The sequence below is a fragment of the Oryctolagus cuniculus genome, chromosome 2 (genome assembly GCF_964237555.1).
Source record: "Oryctolagus cuniculus chromosome 2, mOryCun1.1, whole genome shotgun sequence".
Lineage (NCBI taxonomy): Eukaryota > Metazoa > Chordata > Mammalia > Lagomorpha > Leporidae > Oryctolagus > Oryctolagus cuniculus.
In genome coordinates, this window is record NC_091433.1 from 33290303 (window position 1) to 33311029 (window position 20727).

The 20727-nt window shown below is 43.4% G+C and overlaps 1 protein-coding gene across 2 annotated transcripts in view; it reads left to right on the forward strand.

Moving 5' to 3' along the window:
• Positions 1–5520: 5520 nt before the first annotated feature.
• Positions 5521–20727, forward strand: part of KLB (klotho beta) — a 44057-nt gene continuing 28850 nt past the window's right edge. Inside the window, exon 1 of one of the 2 annotated variants that reach the window (XM_002709391.5) lies at positions 5521–6499. In XM_002709391.5, the coding sequence (XP_002709437.3) occupies positions 5678–6499 (822 nt within the window). In that variant the 5' untranslated portion in view covers positions 5521–5677. The remainder of the gene's footprint in view (positions 6500–20727) is intronic. The other variant, XM_051842457.2, reaches the window with a different exon arrangement.

Consider the following 20727-nt stretch of genomic DNA (forward strand, 5'->3'; position numbering starts at 1 on the left):
TGTTTTTTGGACATATTAAATCTCAGATGGCTATTAGGCTGGGGATAAAAGAAACAGTCATGAGCAAAGAAATTATAAAATTTGTATTATTATCCATCTATTGTATAATATAACTGTGAAGCTCAATGAAATATTTAAGGAGGATCCATTATAAAACAAGAAAACAGCGAAGGTATCATTAATAAATGGTTGCTAACCTGGAGCCTACGTTGCTATGACTTCAATGAAACACTTTTCCGTGAAGGCTATTTCTTGATGGAATATTTTTCACCAAGTTTCAAGGACACCCGTGGTTTCCAGGCTCTCTTACTTCTTCCATAGTCACTCCTCAGAACGTGGTGCTCCTGAGCTTCCTGGCCTCTTAATACTCATCCCTATATTCACTGTCTAGTGATCTCATGCAAACCCATAGCATGATGTACGATCTGAACAATGGCACCTACAGATTTCTATCAGCTGCCGATTTTCCAAGAACTTCAGACTTGTACAGACACGTTCCAACCTCACATCTTCACTTGGGTGCCAAATAGATTTGTGTCTGGGGTGGGAACTGAGCATAGCAGTTAAGACTCTTCTTGGGACACCAGCATCACCTATTAAAGTGCCTGTTTTGAGTCTTGGCTCTTCTTCCACCTTAAGCTTCCTGCTGATAATGTCCACTGAGAGGCAGCAGTGATGGCTCAAGTAATTGGGTCCCTGCCAACTACAAGAGCAATCTAGAGAGTTCTGGGCTTCTGACTTTGGCCTGGCCCAGCCCGGCCATCACTAGGCTTTTGGCTTTAAGGCCACACACACTTGGAGGCAGCGTCCACTGTTGCCACTGTCACTGTCAGTACCAACTCCACAGCCTTCATGAGTCTGGAGATAGTCTGGGGAACGGCAGTGGCTCCTACACACATGCATGTGTACCATGGGCGCTCCATCAGCTTCCATCACAGGATGCACACCTCTGTCTCCTCCAAAAGCTTATATGAAAAGGACCCCAAGCTAGCATCCTACACCCAGCCAAGCAACCAAATGTGCAGGTAGAAAAAGATTTAAAAGAGAGAGAAAGAGAGATTTATTTGGGGTCAGTGCTGTGGTGTAGTAGGCTAAGCCCCTGTCAGCAGCACTGGCATCCCATATGGGTGCAGGTTCTAGTCCCTGCTGCTCCACTTCTGATCCAGTTCTCTGCTATGGACTGGGAAAGCAGTGGAAGATGGCCCAAATGTTTGGGCCCCTGCACCCATGCAGGAGACCTGGAAGAAGCTCCTGGCTCCTGGCTTCAGATCAGCTCTGGCCGTGGCAGCCATTTGGAAAGTGAACCAGTAGATGTAAGACCATTCTCTCTGTCTCTCCTCTCTCTGTCTGTAACTCTACCTCTTAAAAAAATTAATAAAAACCTTAAAAAAGATTTATTTGAAAGGTGGCATGACACACACACACGAGAGAGAGAGAGAGAATCTTTCAATTCTTATTCACCACCCCAAGGGCCACAACAGCCAGGGCTAGGCCAGGTTGAAGCCAGGAGCCAGGAACTCCATCTTGGTCTCCCACATGGATGGCAAGGGCCCTAACACTTGGGCCATCTTCTGCTGCTGTTCCAGGCACATTAGCAGGGAGCTGAATTGGAAGCAGAACAGTTGGGACTCAAACTGGCTCTCCAGTATGGGATCATAGATAGCAAGCAGCAACTTAACCTGCTGCATCAAAAATTTATAAATTCCTTTTTAAAATTAATTCATTTATTTGTGAAAGAGATGGAGAGATAGCTCTCCATTTGTCAACTCACCAAATGCCCGCAGTGGCTAGGGCTGGGCCAGGGCTGAAGTCAGGAACTCAACATAGGTTTCCCAAATGTGTGGCAGGGACTCAACCACCAAGTCCTGCCTCCCAGACTCTATGTTAGCGGGAAGCTTGGGTCAGAAGCAGAGACAGGTATTGAACCCGGGTGCTCTGATATGGGATACAGTGTCTTAACTACTACGCCAAATGTCCACCTAACATTTTTTTTTAAAGATTTATTTATTTGAAAGGCAGGGTTACAGAGAGGCAGAGGCACAGAGAGAGAGAGAGAGAGAGAGAGAGAGAGAGTCTTCCAATTGCTGGTTCACTCTCCAGATGGTTACAACAGCTGGAGATACACCTATCCGAAGCCAGGAGCCAGGAGCCTCTTCTAGGTCTTCCATGTGGGTGCAGGGGCCCAAGGACTTGGGCCTCTTCCATTGCTTTCCCAGGCCACAGCAAGGAGCTGGATCAGAAGTGGAGTTAGCACTGCAGGCAGCAGCTTTATCCGCTACACCACAGTGCTGGCCCCCCTACATATTTTAATTGTGGAAAAATACATGTACCATAAAATGTAACCATCTTAAGCATTTCTAAATGATTACATTTTAATGTTATCATAAATAGTGGAATAACTGTGCCAACTTCATTCATTCAATGGACAATTATTAAGTATTTACTCTGATAAGCAATGATAAAAATCTAGATAAGAGATATTCTCCATAATCCTGGAGTTTGTTTGTCTCCTCCACAACTGGAGAAAAACAACTCCAGGGTTATATGATAAATGGAGTGACAGAGGTATGTGTTGGATACTACAGGTGCACTCATTCCTTCCACATGTATTTGAGTGACTAGCATGTGTCAAGTACTGCACTGAGTCCTGGAAACTCAGTGGGAAACCACTGAATATCCATATTCATGGTCCCTGTTTTGTTATTTAAGAGAGAGATTATAGTCAAACTGAGGATACATAATTATTGTGATTTATTGTATGATAGCTATCATAACAAAGAAAACATGGGCTGCCATAGAAATATAGAAAGATTCGGGGCCAGTGTTGTGGCCTGGTTAAGTCTCCACCTGCAATCCCATATCGGCGCTGGTTCGAGTCCTGGCTCCTCCACTTCTGATCCAGCTCCCTGCGGGTGTGCTTGGGAAAGCAGTGGAGGATGGCCCAAGTGCTTGGTACACACGTGAGAGACCCAGAAGAAGCTCCTGGTTCCTGGCTTCAATCTGGTCCAGCCCTGGCCATTGCAGCCATTTGAGGAGTGAACCAATGGATAGAATATTCTCTCTCTCTCTCTCTCCCTCCTCCTCCTCCTCCTCCTCCTACTCCGCCTCCTCCTCTTCCTCCTCCTTCTTTCTCCATAACTCTGCCTTTCAAACAAATAAAAAGTAAATCTTTTAAAAAAATAAATAAAGAGATCAATCTAAATCCAAACGGTGGAGTCAGACTTTGCAGAGGAGGCACCAGATTTTAAGACACAGGCACAGGCCGGATGAAAGGAGAAGTACATCCTGTGCAGAGAGCACACACACCCAAGTACAGGTGAGTGAGCAGCGTGTGTCCAACTTGCTGAAAGCTGTTCGCTGGGGGTCGGTGTTTGGCACAGTGGTTAAGATGACATTTGGGATGCCTACACCCCATACCAGAGTGCCTGAGTTCAAGTCCCAGCTCCATTTCAATTCCAGCTTCCTGCTAATGTGCACCCTAGGAGGCAGCAGATGATGGCTGAAACACTTGGGTCCCTGCCACACTTGTAGGAGACCTGTATGGAGTTCTGGGCTCCTGGCTTCAGCCTGGCCCAGCCTTGCTATTGCAGGCATTTGGGCAGTGTACCACTGGATGCAAAAATACCTCTTTCTTTCTCACCCTCTCTCTCTCTGCATTTCCAATCAATCTTTTTTTAAAAAGTGATTTGTTACAGCTGAAGAGAAGAATACTATCAGTGATCAGTTGATAAGAAATGAAGCTAAAAATGCAGGCAGGAGTCAGAACAAAGTGTCTTTTATGCTATTATGCTAAATCCTACCATCACTTCCTAAATAACGTTTCCCTTGGCCGGCGCCGTGGCTCAATAGGTTAATCCTCCACCTTGCGGCGCCGGCACACCGGGTTCTAGTCCCGGTCGGGGCGCCGGATTCTGTCCCGGTTGCCCCTCTTCCAGGCCAGCTCTCTGCTATGGCCAGGGAGTGCAGTGGAGGATGGCCCAGGTGCTTGGGCCCTGCACCCCATGGGAGACCAGGAAAAGCACCTGGCTCCTGGCTCCTGCCATCGGATCAGCGCGGTGCGCCGGCCGCGGCGGCCATTGGAGGGTGAACCAACGGCAAAAGGAAGACCTTTCTCTCTCTGTCTCTCTCTCACTGTCCACTCTGCCTGTCAAAAATTAAAAAATAAAAAAAAAATAACGTTTCCCTTATAGATAAAAATAAGAGTAATGTTTACTGAGCACTTGCTTTCTGACAGTCTCTTCGTTCTAAGTGCCTTAGATGTAACAATCCTCACAATAATCCATGAAGTGCATACTATTTTTAGCTTCATCATTGTTATTTTGCCTTTTCTTACAGAAGAGGAAATTGAAGTGCAGAAAGGTAACTTGTCCCAAGTCCCATGGCTCCACTTAAACTCAGGCAGTCTGACTGCAGAGGCCACGCTATCCAGAGGCCACGCTCTCAGCTCATTGACATACAACACTTCAAATGTTTAAAACATTCAACTTCCAGCCGGCGCTGCTTGCTCACTAGGCTAATCCTCTGCCTTGCGGCGCCGGCACACCGGGTTCTAGTCCCGGTCGAGGTGCTGGATTCTGTCCCGGTTGCCCCTCTTCCAGGCCAGCTCTCTGCTGTGGCCAGGGAGTGCAGTGGAGGATGGCCCAAGTGCTTGGGCCCTGCACCCCATGGGAGACCAGGAGAAGCACCTGGCTCCTGCCATCGGATCAGCGCAATGTGCCGGCCGCGGCGGCCATTGGAGAGTGAACCAACGGCAAAGGAAGACCTTTCTCTCTCTCTCTCTCACTGTCCACTCTGCCTGTCAAAAAAATTAAAAAAAAAAAAAAAAACACATTCAACTTCCAAAGGACGTTAAAAAGTCTGTACAATATTTATTTCTGTTTATTCTTATTCCACAATCATGCTGATTAAGTTGTTGGGCTATTTCTGTCTTAATATCTGAAGATATGCAGTCACTTGTTATTTTCTTTTTCAGGTCTTCTTTCCTTTTGTTCTACTTTATTTTTGTAACTAGTAGCTATTTATTCTTCAAGTGAACTGTCACAATAGTTTTGTCAAACTAAAATTTGGGATTAGAGGTTTTGAGTTAAAAGCTCATTAAGTTCATAAATTAAATTGGAAAATATTCAGTTTCCATTCAGAAAGTGTGCTGTATCTCTTCCTTCAAATCTACTGACACGTTTTAATAGCTTTCTTAATACAGGTAACATTTATTAAAATGTTATTAAAGTTTATTAAAATGTTGTGATTTTGTGGCCGTGTAGTGTTTTATTTATTATGTTTTCGAATTACTATTGGAATGTAGGAATGTGACTTACTCGGATATTAAATTGTTCTTCCTCACATGTGTGATAATAAAACCACGTCTCAAAAGCTAAAAAACTAAATAAAAAGGAAAATGTGTATACCTGATTCAATAATATTCAGCGGGAGAGGCTACAGAAAAAAATTAGCCGTTTTTCTGCACTGTTTCAGTATGTTTGCGATCCATCTTTTTCCCAGAATGAGAGAGGACAGAGGACGGACCGTGCTCGTGGCCGCCCTGGGGCCACCTCCCTCAGATTACGTCGCTAGCCCTGACCCATCCCAAGTCGCCCGGTTCAAGCTAATCATTGACAGAGCTTTACAATCACAAGCTTTTACTGAAGCCGTGATAAGACGGTCCCGCAGTTCGTGGCAAATGAAGCCAGGCTGTGCGGCAGGATCTCCAGGGAATGAATGGGTTTCCTTCTGCACCGATGAAAGAAACAGACGCTGTAGGGAAACGATGTCCAGCGGACGCCTGCGGAGATCTGTCATGCTGTCAGCCTTCATCCTGCTGCGAGCCGTGACTGGGTTCCCCGGAGACGGAAGAGCTGTATGGTCGCAAAATCCTAATTTGAGTCCGGTAAACGAAAGTCAGCTGTTTCTCTATGACACTTTCCCAAAAAACTTTTTCTGGGGTGTGGGGACTGGAGCCTTCCAAGTGGAAGGGAGTTGGAAGAAGGATGGGAAAGGACTCTCTGTATGGGATCATTTCATCGCTACACACCTGAACGTCAGCAGCCCCGATGGCTCCAGTGACAGCTACATCTTTTTGGAGAAAGACTTATCGGCGCTGGATTTTTTAGGAGTCTCTTTTTATCAGTTTTCAATTTCCTGGCCAAGACTGTTCCCGGATGGCACAGTAGCAGTCGCCAATGCAAAAGGTCTCCAGTACTATAATCGGCTCCTGGACTCTCTGCTACTTAGAAACATTGAACCTGTAGTCACTTTATACCATTGGGATCTGCCTTGGGCGCTACAAGAAAAATACGGGGGATGGAAAAACGAGACGTTGATTGATTTATTCAATGACTATGCCACCTACTGTTTCCAGACGTTTGGGGACCGTGTCAAATACTGGATCACCATTCACAATCCCTATCTGGTGGCTTGGCATGGCTACGGGACAGGTCTGCATGCTCCCGGAGAGAAGGGGAATGTGGCAGCTGTCTACACTGTGGGACACAACCTGCTTAAGGTACTGTATGGTTGTCTTCTACTCACTTCAGCAGAAAAGGAGCAGGAGCTCCAAAGAAACAGTAGCTCATTCCCTTTATTGAATTCCAGGCATCTAATTTTAGGCTAAGTTCCAGCTTCCAAATTTATATGTAAAACAGCATGTTTTAATTACCAAAGTGATTATGAGTCAAAGGGGTTCCCTCAAAAGTGGCACTTTGGGACTATTTTTTGACTTACAATTGTGCATTTAAAAAGTATACAATTACAATTATATACATAAAGTATACAATTATACTTTCATTCTGTGGAAAGCCAGTGCTTTATAAATTTAATTGTTGGGGGCTTTTCTGACAACATGCAAATCATTCCAGAATTACTGAAGGCATAATCATTTCAAATATGTACTTATTAGTATTGCTATTCCCAATGGTATTGATTATACTTACATAAAGAAATTTAACTAACTGATGCATATTAAATATAGAAAATGAAACAAATGCACTTCATGTTGGGTTTTACTTGTGTTCTATGGTAGAATAGATGAGGTTAATTGTAACTGAAGTTCTAGATGCTGTATTGTTTTAAAGCAGTATATTTCAAGATGCTAACATTCATGTTGGGAAATGTTAAAACTTATCAAAAATAGTGCAAATGTAAGCAAAAAATAGCTAAAATGTGTTGAGTGCTTATTAGGTATAGCAGATGCCATTAAGCATTATACCTGCGTTGTCCCAGTTGAGCCTCATGACACCCTTACGAAGCAGGTCCTATGACTTCTCCCTGTTCTGTAGAAGAGGAAGCTCTGTGGGATTAAACAACTTGCCGATGGTTACAGAGGAAAACGCAGCTGCGGTGAAGATGGGCTTTAGCAATGACAACATAATTAAACACCCTCTTTATTAAGAATGTTCTTCTAAAAGGCAGTCTTTCAAGAGATTTAGCCTCCCGTTGAGGCTAACATCCGGAATCGGATTTATCATCTCGAGTCCAGTAGTTTACTTGGGAAAAATAAATTGTCTGAAAACACCTGTTCCATGTTGAAAATGAAAAAAAAAAAAAAAACTTTCAAGGGGAGGTACCTCACTTTTTAACAATCAAATATTATACAGAGAGAAATAGAAGGAATGTCCAGGAACATAAAACTACTTCCTGGCTAAATTTGTACCAACATATCTGCTAACTCTTCTGTTCTTTAGGAACTTGCATTCTTATTATTTACATATACTGCTTGCAGTCAAAACTGATATTGTAGGAAACAGATTGCATTATGATTTCAAGGTAATCTGCACCTATTCGAATAAAGTTGTGAACATATTAATATGTGGGCTTACTGTGATTTAGCAAACTGAGACCTTAAAGGAGTGGAAACTTCCAGCTGGTTAATAGCTATCAAGATTATGCATGTCAGAAAAATATTCTTTTTGTCTAATTCTTTTAATTACTAAAGCAATCTATGCTTAGGTAAATTTAAAAACAGCAGATTGTACCAAAGGACACAACTGAGAAACAGTCCCTCTCCCTCTCCACCTGACCTCTCAACCGTGGAAACCACTCTTCACTCTTTTTAATGATCTCTATGCAAAGGTATGCGTGCGTTATGTTTGTTTCACCTTTGCATAAAGGAAAAATATTCACAGTTGTTGAAAAGTTTGGTTACCTGGAAAAATGTTAATAATTGAAATTTTCATGGAAAACTGTTTTAATGATTGATTTAAAGCCTGCAAAACTTGCTATCTGATCATAAGAATGAGAAAAAGTTTAAACTAATAGATATTGCCTCCAAACTTCACTGATAAAATGCTGTATTTAAGATGGTTTTCATTTTCCTTTAGTTTGAGATAAACTCTGCCTTTAACACACAATTAGCTTCTGATAGTGAGATACATTTCATTGTTTTAAAAACTGAGGGATTAGGTTTTAAGTAACTGCTTGCCAAAAAAAATTTCTCCCATCACCTTAGAATTTCCAAAGCACTGGTCTCCATAAATGGTGCAAGGGGTGCCTTGAAATCACCCAGAAACTAACACACTTTGTGTGACCCGGGGCCTCTGGCACTGGGAGAACTCTTGCAATGGTCTGGGAGCCTGAGGTGAACTTGTTTTTCCCACATGTCCCCTCCCTGTTCCTACTTTAAATAGAAAAGATTCATGTGATGGTTTATGTTGCAATGAAGTATTTCTTCCTTATGCTCCTGCGATCCAGAAAAAAGCATTCTTTAGGATTAGTTTTTGGTCTCTTTAACTTATTGAGTTAAACAAGCCTATTATAAAACTGGATTCATGAGTGGTTGGTTATCGAACACTTTATTCCTCAGTTCTCAAATGTTGAAAAGATTTTGTTGTGGCTAGTGGGATCTTTTGAGTTCTAGAAGGAGCCTAAAAGTTCTTTCTCAGTTTGAAATGTCCTTGTGTGCAGGAAACCTGAATGATCTAGGTCCAAGACTCACCTAGAATCTAGGTGCCACTTTATTACAAATATGGCTATGGCAGGTTAAAAAAATTCCCATAATTACATCTACTAATAGATACTCTACTCCTGAATTTTTAACAGTGCTTGAAACAAAACGGAATGAATTTTTGGGTTTGGCCGTCTTTTAGCATGGTGATCATCACTTTCAATATTATTATAATCTTGGTATCAACTTGCCAGACAACTGTTATTACCCCCACCAAACAGAGTGATATTTCTAATATAAATCATGTTGCTCCCCTGCATAAGGTCAATTAGTGGCTCTCCAAAGGTTTGGGGACAGAGTCCTGACGTTTAACCAAGATCTTTAAGCCACAACCCTGGACCTCTGGGTCAGCTTCCTTCCTGACCACTCTTACCCTACCTCCACCAAATGTGTCCTGGTTTTACTTCACTATCCCTGTCCACTCAGCCTCCACTCTTTGCTCTACCCAGTTAAAATGTTCTTCTTACTCTGTTTAACCCATATAACATCTTTCTAGACTCACTTCTGACTGTAGCCATGGCCTCTTTTTTTTTTTTTTTTTTTTTTTTGACACGCAGTTAGAGAGAGAGAGACAGACAGACAGAGAGAAAGGTCTTTCTTTTTCCGTTGGTTCACCCCCAAAATGGCTGTCACGGCCGGTGTGCTGCACGGATCCGAAGCCAGGAGCCAGGTGCTTCCTCCTGGTCTCCCAAGTGGGTGCAGGGCCCAAGCACTTGGGCCATCCTCCACTGCACTCCCTGGCCACAGCAGAGAGCTGGCCTGGAAGGAGGGCAACCGGGACAGAATCCGGCGCCCCAACCGGGACTAGAACCCAGGGTGCCGGCACTGAGCCATGGCCTCTTAAGTTATTCTTAACCCTTTAGAGAGCTGTGCCTCTCTGGCAGGTTCCCATAAGATGTGCTTGTTTCTGTTCCAGCACTCACATACCCTATGTACCTTCCTGCCTCCCCAGGGGCACTGAGAGCTCCTAGGAAAGAGAGACACTTTTTCCTGTGTCTTTATATTCCCAGCACAGAGCACAGAGCATCTGATATGTACCGGGTATACACGTTGGTTGAAAGAGTGGTTTGAGAGTTCTATCTTAAATTTTGTTATCAAAAACCAATCTGAAGTTCACTCTTACTACTTCATTGCATTATTGCTAATTCTTGAAATATTGCTAATAAGAATCTAATGGTGGATTAGTCAGGATTCTTTTGGTTGCTAGTGACAGAAATCTAATTCAAGTTGGCTTAAGCAAAAAGCAATTTCCTGATCCAGTAACTGGACCACAGGGACGAATAAACTCAGTATCTTTCTCCCATGTACAGGTTTTCAAATCCCAGGACAGATTTCACCTTTTAGTGCTATCATCTTATTCCTCCTATCAGCAAAATTAGCAAAGGCAATAAAGGTATCTGATTTCATTCAATAAATAAACATACTACCGTAAATGCATGGATTTCCCCCTTCAAATGGGAAACGTTGGGGAAGATGAACTTGCTCATGAGAGTCACTCAGTTTATCATTCCACTAAATATTGGCAGCTTCCATGATAACCTTGAATATTTATTTCATGGTTTTCAAATGTTAGCATTTATAGACAAACACTGTTTGTATAGGACAAGAATTTCTCAACCTTGGCACTATTAATATTGGTGTTTGGTGCTAGATAATTCTTTTTTGTAGGAGTTATTTATTTATTTGAAAATCAGAGTTACAGAGAGAGAGAAGGAGAGGCAGAGAGAGAAAGAGAGAAGTCTTCCATCTGATGGTTCACTCCCCAGATGGACACCACAGCCGGAGCTGCGCCGATACGAAGCCAGGAGTCAGGAGCTTCTTCTAGGTCTTCCCATTTGGGTACAGGAGCCCAAGGACTTGGGCCTTCTTCTACTTCTTTCCCAGGCCATAGCAGAGAGCTGGTTCGGAAGTGGAGCAACCAGGACTGGAACCAACACCCATACCGGATGCTGGCACTGCAGAACACGGCTTTACCCACTAGGCCACAGCGCCGGCCCCACAAGATAATTCTTTGTTGGGGGAGAGGGAGGGCTGTCCTGTGAATTGTAGGATGGTTAGCAGCATCCCTGGCCTCTGCCCACTGGTGTCTCCCGTGCCCACGCCGATTTCCCAGCCCCCTGCCCCGACTCCTACTTCCAGGGTTCTGACCACCAAAACTGTCCCCAGGCACTGCCAAATGCTCCCTGTTCTACCACCCTGGGAAACCACTGACTTAACACCTGTAACAGACAACTGACTAATGGAAGGAACCACGAAAGCCCAAGGGCATTGAAATATAACCAGCAGAGGGGCGGGCGCTGTGGCTTATCAGGTAAAGCTGCCACCTGTGGTGCCAGAAACACATATGGGCGCTGGTTCCAATCCTGGTTGCTCCACTTCCAACCCAGCTCTCTGCTATGGCTTGGGAAAGTGGTGGAAGATGGCCCAGGTCCTTTGGCCCCTGCACCCACGTGGGAGATCCGGAGGAAGCTCCTGGCTCCTGGCTTCGGATTGGCACATCTCCAGCTGTTGTGGCCAACTGGGGAGTGAACCAGCGGATGGAAGACCTCCCTCTCTCTCTCCCTGCCTCTCCTCTCTCTGTGTAACTGACTTTCAAGTAAATAAATCTTTTATAATATATATATATATATACACACATATAACCAGCAGAAAGAGCACAAAATTGATAAGATTCTACAACACTGTCCCCAAGGAGATTTTTGCCAGATCTATAAGCCACGTATATAAAATCAATATAGCCTATTTTGTTTTTAGAGAAGCAACACTGCTTTAAAAATGTTAAAAAGAGGAAATAGGACAGCAATTGGTACAGCGGTTAAGCTGCTGCTTGGGACACCCACATCCTGATTAAAGCAGACCCTCTGCTTCTGATCTGGTTTCCTCCTAATGTGCACCCTGGGAGGCAGCAGGTGATGGTTCAAGTTATTGTGTCCCTGCCACCCAGGTGGGGGACCCAAATGGAGTTCCTGGCTCCTAGCTTCAGCCTGCTCAAAGTCCTGGCTGCTGCAGACATTTGTGGAGTGAGCCAGCTCATGGAAAACTAGTCTCTTTGCCTTTCAATTAAAAAAAAAAAAAAATTTTTTTTCAAAAAGAGAAAATAAATAATCATCAACATAATTACAACTATTTCAACTTTTCATATGCTGGAAATAATGACTGTCTTTTGGCTTTGCATTATTTGTGAGATACTTGAAAGAGTCGCCCAAACGTTTCTCTCATATTAACCATTAACGATTTATCAGTAAAACACTAAACTTACGTTTAAAAACCTTGTCTCATCTGGGAATGCAGTGGACAATAGCTCAAGTGCTTGGACCCCTGCCACCCGGGTGGCAGACCCAGATGGAGTTCCAGGCCTGGCCCCGCCCTAGTGGTCGCCGCCATTTGGGGAGTAAACCCGTGGATGGAAGACCTTTCTTTGTTTCTTCCTCTTTCTGTAACTGTGCCTTTCAAATACATAAATAAGTCTTCTAAACCTTTATCTTTTTTTTTTTTTAGAAAGAATTCAAACAAAATGTTAAATAATTTTCACCCATGTTTGATATCAAAAGCTTATGTTTCATAGACTTTGAGCTTTGTGTATCACCTCGTGTTTTTCTGGCTTTTTAGTTTGTAGGCATATTTAAGGATCAGATGTACTGCTACTATTTACTGAAATAATTTTTTAAACATATTTTGAAAGGAAACTCCATATCATACTATAAATGAGGATACAGGTTTTTTTGTTTTGTTTTGTTTTGTTTTTGTTTTTTTGGGCAGACAAAGAGAGAAAGGTCTTCCTTTGCCGTTGGTTCACCCTCCAATGGCCGCCGCTGCAGCCAGCGCACCGCGCTGATCCGATGGCAGGAGCCAGGATCCAGGTGCTTTTCCTGGTCTCCCATGGGGTGCAGGGCCCAAGCACCTGGGCCATCCTCCACTGCACTCCCTGGCCATAGCAGAGAGCTGGCCTGGAAGAGGGGCAACCGGGACAGAATCCGGCGCCCCGACCGGGACTAGAACCCGGGGTGCCGGCGCCGCAAGGTGGAGGATTAGCCTATTGAGCCACGGCGCCGGCCCAGGTCTTCCTTTTTCTGTTGGTTCACCCCCGCAATGGCCGCTGCAGCCAGCGCACCGCGCTGATCCGAAGCCAGGAGCCAGGTGCTTCTCCTGGTCTCCCATGGGGTGCAGGGCCCAAGCACTTGGGCCATCCTCCACTGCACTCCCGGGCCACAGCAGAGCTGGACTGGAAGAGGAGCAACTGGGACAGAACCGGTGCCCGACTGGGACTAGAACCCGGTGTGCCGGCGCCGCAAGGTGGAGGATTAGCCTAGTGAGCCGCGGCACTGGCCAGGATACAGTATTTTTAATATACTTAAAACAAACAAAATCTCAGCTTTATTCCACCTAATGTCATCTCCCACACAAAAAGTGGTTGATGTATCAGGTTTGGAAAACACAACTGAATATGTAAATGCTACTCAGCCTTTTAGTGTACATTTAATATTGAAATCAAACATAGTATGTCATTTTAAAATATGGGTTGAAATGCTTTTTCCTCCATAGCTGAAATAATTCAGATAATGTACATTATTCATTAGAAAGGGAAATCCTAATGTTTATGTCTGTGTATTATGAGCATTTAAAATATTCAGAATTTATTCCATGAATATTTTACAGTTAAGTAAACTTTACCATGCAATCTTTAACAGATCTGTAGGAAATAAAGTAGAGGTCAACCAGTTTTTTGGATACCACACACAAATGATGAAATGATTTTTGAAATTTCTCAGGGGCTCAAGAGATTGCTTAATTGCTGTGGAAGAGGCTTTTGGAACAAGCAAAGTTGGGAAACTATTCTGGGTCAAGGCCTCACCACTTGCTCCTGGACCCTGGGATAAGACTGTTTATCCCTGCTTTTCTACCGCTTTCAGGAATTCTGTCAACATCTCTTGGCCTTGTTTCTTCAGAGGAGCTCACACAATGCTGACATGTGTTAGTTGACAAATAATTAAATCAGTTATATTTTAATATTAAAAAAATCTGAGGCCAGCAATGTGGTACAGCAAGTTAAGCTGAAGCCTGTGATGCTGGCACCCCATATGAGCGTGGGTTCAAGTCCCAGCTGCTGCAGTTCCAATCCAGCTCCCTGCTAATGTACTTGGGAAGGCAGTAGAAGATCGCCCAAGTACTTGGACCCCTGCCACCCATTTAGGAGACCAAGATGGAGTTTAGGGTTCCTTGCTTTGGCCTGGCTCAGTTCCAGCTATTGCATCCATGTAGGGAGTGAGCCAGCAGAAAGACGATCTCTCTCTCTTTCCCTCTCCCTCTTTCTGTAACTCTACCTTTTGAATAAAATAAATAAATCTTATAATATATATATATATATATATATATATGTAAGGATGACCCACTTTGTCCCAGAAACAGCATTAAAACTTTTTTTTAAATTTGATTTTCATTTTATTCAAAAGGAAGAGAGATGGAGACAGATAGGGATCCTCCATCCCCTGGTTCACTTCTCGAATGCTTGCAACAGCCAAGGCTGAGCTAGAACAAGGTCAGAAGCTGGGAACTAATTCTATATTTATTTAAGATTCATATATTTTATTTGAAAGACAGAGTTACAGAGAGAGGGAGGGAGAGACAGAGAGAGAGAGAGAGACAGAGATTGTCTATTTACTGGTTCATTCCCCAAATGGCTGTAATAGCTAGAGGACAGAAACCAGGAGCCAAGAGCTTCTTCCAGGTCTTCCATGTGCGTACAGACGCCCAAGCACTTGGCCCATTTTCTAGTGCTTTCCCAGACCATTAGCTGAGAGCTGGATGGGAAGTGCAGCAGCTGGGAATTGAACCAGTGCCCACACGGATGGCAGCGCTTCAGATGGTGGCTTAAGCCACTACACCACAGCGCTGTCCCCAGAAGCAGGAGAAACTCAGTCTAGGTCTTCCACATGCATGGCAGGGACTGAAGTGCTTGAGCCATCACCTGCTACCTCCCAGGGCACATAGTAGCAGGAAGCTGGAATTGGAAGTAGAACCAGTACTTGAATCCAGGCACTCCTATATGGGATGTGAGCATTGTAAGTGGCATTAGCTGTTATACCAAACATTGACCCCAACAAAGTCTCTACACCTGCAGTGAAATAGAAGTGGATTGCAGACACACACACATTCTCTCTCTCTTTCTCCCCCTCCCTCTCTACCTCTGTTCCTCCTTCATAGGTATAAATGCTATATAATTTTTTCTAAAATATACAAATCAAACATGTATGCCTATTTTTATTTTAAAAATTTACATTAGGTGCCGGCACTGTGGCACAGTAGGTTATCCTCTGCCTGTGGTGCTGGCATCCTATATGGACACTGGTTCTAGTCCCAGCTGCTCCTCTTCCAATCCAGCTCTCTGCTATGGCCTGGGAAAGCACTGGGCCCAAGGCCTCGGGCCCCTGCACCGGTATGGGAGACCTGGAAGAAGCTCCTGGCTCCTGGCTTCGGATTGGCCCAGCTACAGCCGTTGCAGCCATTTAGGGACTGAACCAGCAGATGGAAGACCTCTCTCTCTCTCACTCTCACTCTACCTGTTAAATAAATAAAATCTTTAAAAAATTTGACATTAAAAACTATCTTGAAACAAATTGCAAAATTTTGATGGCAGTTAAATTTGAGTGATGGGTTCATAAAAGTTCATTATAAAATAAAAGTTCATTATATTATTATTTCTATTTTGGAGTATTATAACAATTTCCAAATGTAAAATTTTAAGATAAAATAAGGTGAGGGGAATATTTTATATTTAAAAGTAAGAGAAAATAAAACAACCATCTCAACATAATTCTCTTCTTAAAGGCTCTGTAGAAATTCTTGAGCAAAATTTAGTAAGAAAACGGCAAAAACAGCTGTGAAAAAGCCAGCACTCACATGATTAATAGCTAAGCTCCTGGGCCAACAGACTGTTGCAATGCTTTCTTGACTATCAGCAAGGTCACAGGGTTTCATAAGCACGTTTAAGAAGACTAAATGTTAAGACTCTTCTGTCCAATCCCACCCCAACGTCTTCCAGGCTAAGTGTAATATTTTGAAATGGAAACACTAGCAGGAGCCTGTTTAGCTTGTCTTGGTTTTATAGAAGCAAAATCTTCAGAGATCAGAATTGATTTTTTTCTTTTGGTTAAAAAATGCAGAATTTTTAAAAGCCCTCTTTGTTGAAGTCAAACTGCAAGAAAATGGCATACCAAAACTTCCACTATGTAACATAGCGAAATTTCTGCAAAGTCTCCTGGCTAAAGTAATAGCCATGCTTCACTGTTAATAAAGAACACAATAAAGAGAATTAGAAAAATATAAATCTGTTATTTGCCATCACTTTATCCTCCCATAGGCCCCCCCAAATTTAAAAGAATGGTCTTAATTTTTAAAGCCAAATGAAGGATTGAGATAAATATTACAGATAACTCTTTGACATTCCATTGTACTATTTTAATTAAATATTATTATAAGAAGACTTTTTTGGTGCATACCTATTACAGTGCTAGAAACAGACCAGATATTTATCACCAATCATTCCATTTAATTCTCCCATCAACTGTGCTAGGTAGGTATTCCTAAATCCATTTTACAACTGACGAAACAGAAGCTCAGAGAAATTTGCCCAACGCTCCATAGCTGATAAGTGTCAACTTCCAAATTTAATCTGTCTGAATTCGAGCTAGTGCATTTGAATCCCATTCACAGATGCCCAGTTCCTTTCTTTCTTTTTTTTTTCTTTTTTCCTTTTTTTTTCCTTTTTTTTTTTTTTTTACACGCAGAGTTAGACAGAGAGAGAGAGACAGACAGAGAGAAAGGTCTTCCTTCCATTGGTTCACCCCCCAAATGGCCGCTACGGCTGGTGTGCTGCGCCGATCCGAAGCCAGGAGCCAGGTGCTTCCTCCTGGTCTCCCATGGGGTGCAGGGCCCAAGCACTTGGGCCATCCTCCACTGCCTTCCCAGGCCACAGCAGAGAGCTGGACTGGAAGAGGAGCAACCGGGACAGAATCCGGCGCCCCAAGCGGGACTAGAACCCGGGTGCTGGTGCTGCAGGCAGAGGATTAGCCTAATGAGCCTTGGCGCTGGCCCAGATGCCCAGTTTCAATGAAAAAGAACACTCCATAACTGCAAAACCCATGTACGGCACTTGTATTTGTGCTGACTCAGCAGATATTTGACTGTTCAAAGACTAAAACAGTGTGCAGGTTTTATTTGTCTACAAAAATCTATGAACCATTTACGGCAATTCATATATTAAACACAGGATTCTCCATTTGTGCCTAAGATTTTAATTTTAACTTTATTTTTTTAAGATTTATTTATTTATTTGAAAGTCAGAGTTACAGAGAGAGAAAGGCAGAGAGAGAGAGGTCCTCCACCCAATAGTTCATTCCCCAGATGGCCGCAAAGGCTGGAGCTGTGCCGATCTGAAGCCAGGAGCCAGGAGCTTCTTCTCCTATACAGGTGCAGGGGCCCAAGGACTTGGGCCATCTTCTACTTCTTTCTCAGGCCATAGCAGAGAGCTGGACTGGAAGAGGAGCAGCTGGGGTCTCGAACCAGCCAGCGCCCATATGGGATGCCAGTGCTTCAGGCCAGGGCGTTAACCCATTGTGCCACAGCCCTGGTCCCAATTTCAACTTTCTTAAAACGCTGAGTGTTCCATTGCAGTGGTGTTAAGTCACATATATGCTCCCTTGATCCTCTCATTTAGAGTTCAAGTAAATTAGTGATCCCAGTTATTCATGTAATTAGCTAAGGCACAATACCTACCTTATTATTATTATTCTTTTTTTTTTTTTTTTTTTTTTTTGACAGGCAGAGTGGACAGTGAGAGAGAGAGACAGAGAGAAAGGTCTTCCTTTGCCGTTGGGTCACCCTCCAATGGCCGCCGCGGCTGGTGCGCTGCGGCCAGCGCACCGCGCTGATCCGATGGCAGGAGCCAGGTACTTATCCTGGTCTCCCATGGGGTGCAGGACCCAAGCACTTGGGCCATCCTCCACTGCACTCCCGGGCCACAGCAGAGAGCTGGCCTGGAAGAGGGGCAACCGGGACAGAATCCGGCGCCCCGACTGGGACTAGAACCCGGTGTGCCGGCTCCGCAAGGTGGAGGATTAGCCTAGTGAGCCGCGGCGCCGGCCAATACCTACCTTATAATCCATACCCATCTTCATTAGGACCTGGGATACACCTAACGGGAAAAACAGGATCTCCTGATCAGACAGTTTGAATTAAGTGATGGAAACGGCCATGGAGAAGAAGTGCTAAAGACAGTGTCTACAATCACAACAGCATTGTTGGCTATGAGTCAGGTGAAAACCTATTTATAGGCTACAACTGGTATTCTAAAATCTTCAAGAGAGCAATATTTACTTTTTCCAATCATTAAGCAGAAAAAGTTATACTTAGTGAATGATTAACAGGAGCTTAAATAAATGTAATTATAAATGCTCGTAGAATAATATTGTGATCCTATTTAAACAGCTTGATTTGATAATAAACACTCTCATACATGGAAAATTAGGCCTAAACTGGAGACCAGAAAATATTGTAAAGAATGGAAATGAACTTAGGGAAACTTTATATTCGTTTATGGCATAAAATAAGTCATTTAGTTACATTTATAAATTCTTACAGGGAACACAATATGTAAAAAAAATCTATGAAAGAAAAAAGGTATGATTGACAACAACTCTGATGCTGAGTAGGAGTGCTGAGAATAGATCAGAAACTTCCAACTTATTAGCCAGTAAAGCGTGACTCACAGAATTGAAGAAGCCCTTGGTGACCTAGTGATGTTACTTGACAATATTTTGGAGGAATCCCGAGGCTGATAAAAGCTAGGATCTTGCAGCATCTGAGGGCTTTCATTGCTGGGTTCTTCTCGCTGTTCTGTCGGAGCTTATGTGACTGAGTCTGAGAGCAAGGGCTGGGGCTAACCGGCAGCGGCTCTTCTTTCGTGTGCTTCCTCCTTCCACCTTGGTTTGAACAGCACCATATCACTGAGCAAAAAAAAAAAAAAAAAAAAAAAAATCCTCTAATACAGATTGGAGTCCAAGTAACTAATTTTTATAGTCAAGTCCCTATTTTTCCCTTTGGGATTTCTAGTATTTGAGGGAAACTGAAGAGTGATAGCATGGGACAAGAAGTCACTGCCGAAAATTCGCTTTCAACCAATTCTCTTGACTTTTTAAATAGCAAAATAATGCATTTTTATCGCAAAACATTCAAACGATACAGAAGGACATTAAGCTAAAAATGAAAGGTGTCTTTCCTTACACCCTGGTCCCATGCCCTAGAACTACTAACAGTGACTTGTTCAATGTTCAATTTTCTATGGATACATAAACACACATGTAATACTTTCATAAAATTTTAATTGTATTATTACAATTCATTTGGGATATTTCTGATTAAGCAAAATATAAAGGAGGCTATTTTTATTTTAATTTTTAATTTTTGTTTATTTGAGAGGCAGAAAGCCAGAGAGAGAGAGAGAGAGAGGAAGGTGGGGCTCCCATACCCTGTTCACTTCCCAAATGCCCGCAATGGCCAGGGCTGGGCTGGAACTCAGTCTGGGGCTCCCATGTGGGTGGCAGGAACCAATCATCTGAGCCACCACTGCTGCCTCCCAGGGTCTGCATCAGCAGGAAGCTGGAGTCAGCAGCAGAGGCAGGCATCGGCCCGGCACTGTGGTGTGGAATACAGGCATCTTAGCTGCCAGGCCGGCTGGCTTCTGTGGCTCACACAGCATCTCCAGGGCAGAAACTATCATGCTCACCTTTTTTTAGACATGTCTGCTATGGTGCTGTATTTCTTAGCTAAATGTTTCCAGACTTGATTTTAAGTAAATAATCAAAGTAAATGGGTGAAGAGTGAAAAAAGGGATAAAATAATCACCAGAGATTGAAGGAAAGTTAGAAAAATCAAAATGATTTCCCGAGGCAGGCATTTGGCCTAACAGTTAAACCCACCAGCAGGGATGCTTACATCTCTCCTAGCAGAGTGGCTCAGGTCTGAGTCCTGGCTCTGCTGATGTGCGCCCTGGGAGGCAGCAGGTGATGGCTCAAATGGTTGGGTGCCTGTCACCCATAGGAGAGACTTGGACTGAGTTGCTGCTCCTAGCTACGGCCTGGCCCAGTTCTGGCTGTTGCAGATAGAAACCGTCTACATATGTCTACAGTCTCTCTCCCTCTCCTTCTCTCTTCCTCCCCTCTTGCCTCACAGATTTAAAATAATAATAAGTTTATTTATATATTTATGTATAAATAATAATAATAGATAATTTATCTAAACAGTTTTGGCTAACCTGTGTAATGTTCTATAAGGAAAAAACGCAACCGAACAGAAAGTCATGCTGAATTGTCCACTTGGTCAGTACTGGGGTGGCGCTCCAGCTGGTACGGCGGGGTAAGAGGACAATCAAAACCTCCAATGCCTCCTAAGTGCTTCTTAGAGGCTTTCTCAGGCCACTGTTCCTTGTTCTGGGGCGTCTGTTCCACATCCCTTGTACTTTCACAGTGTGTTCAATCACCTTCATGTCTAAGGTGTGAAAAGGTGTTTCAAAGGCACGTAACTTAATTTGCATGACATCCTATAAATGACTAATATACTAAGTCCCTGAAGGACTTAACTCTAACTCCACCTTTGCCATCTCCTGACACCTTGAGCAATTCACTTTGGGGGGTGGGGGTGCAGGGTTTGGCCTCTCCATCTATAATGGAAATTTTTGTCCCATTGGACAAAATAACCTCTGAGGTCCATCGTCTACTTCTGATTGGCAGGCAAGAGCA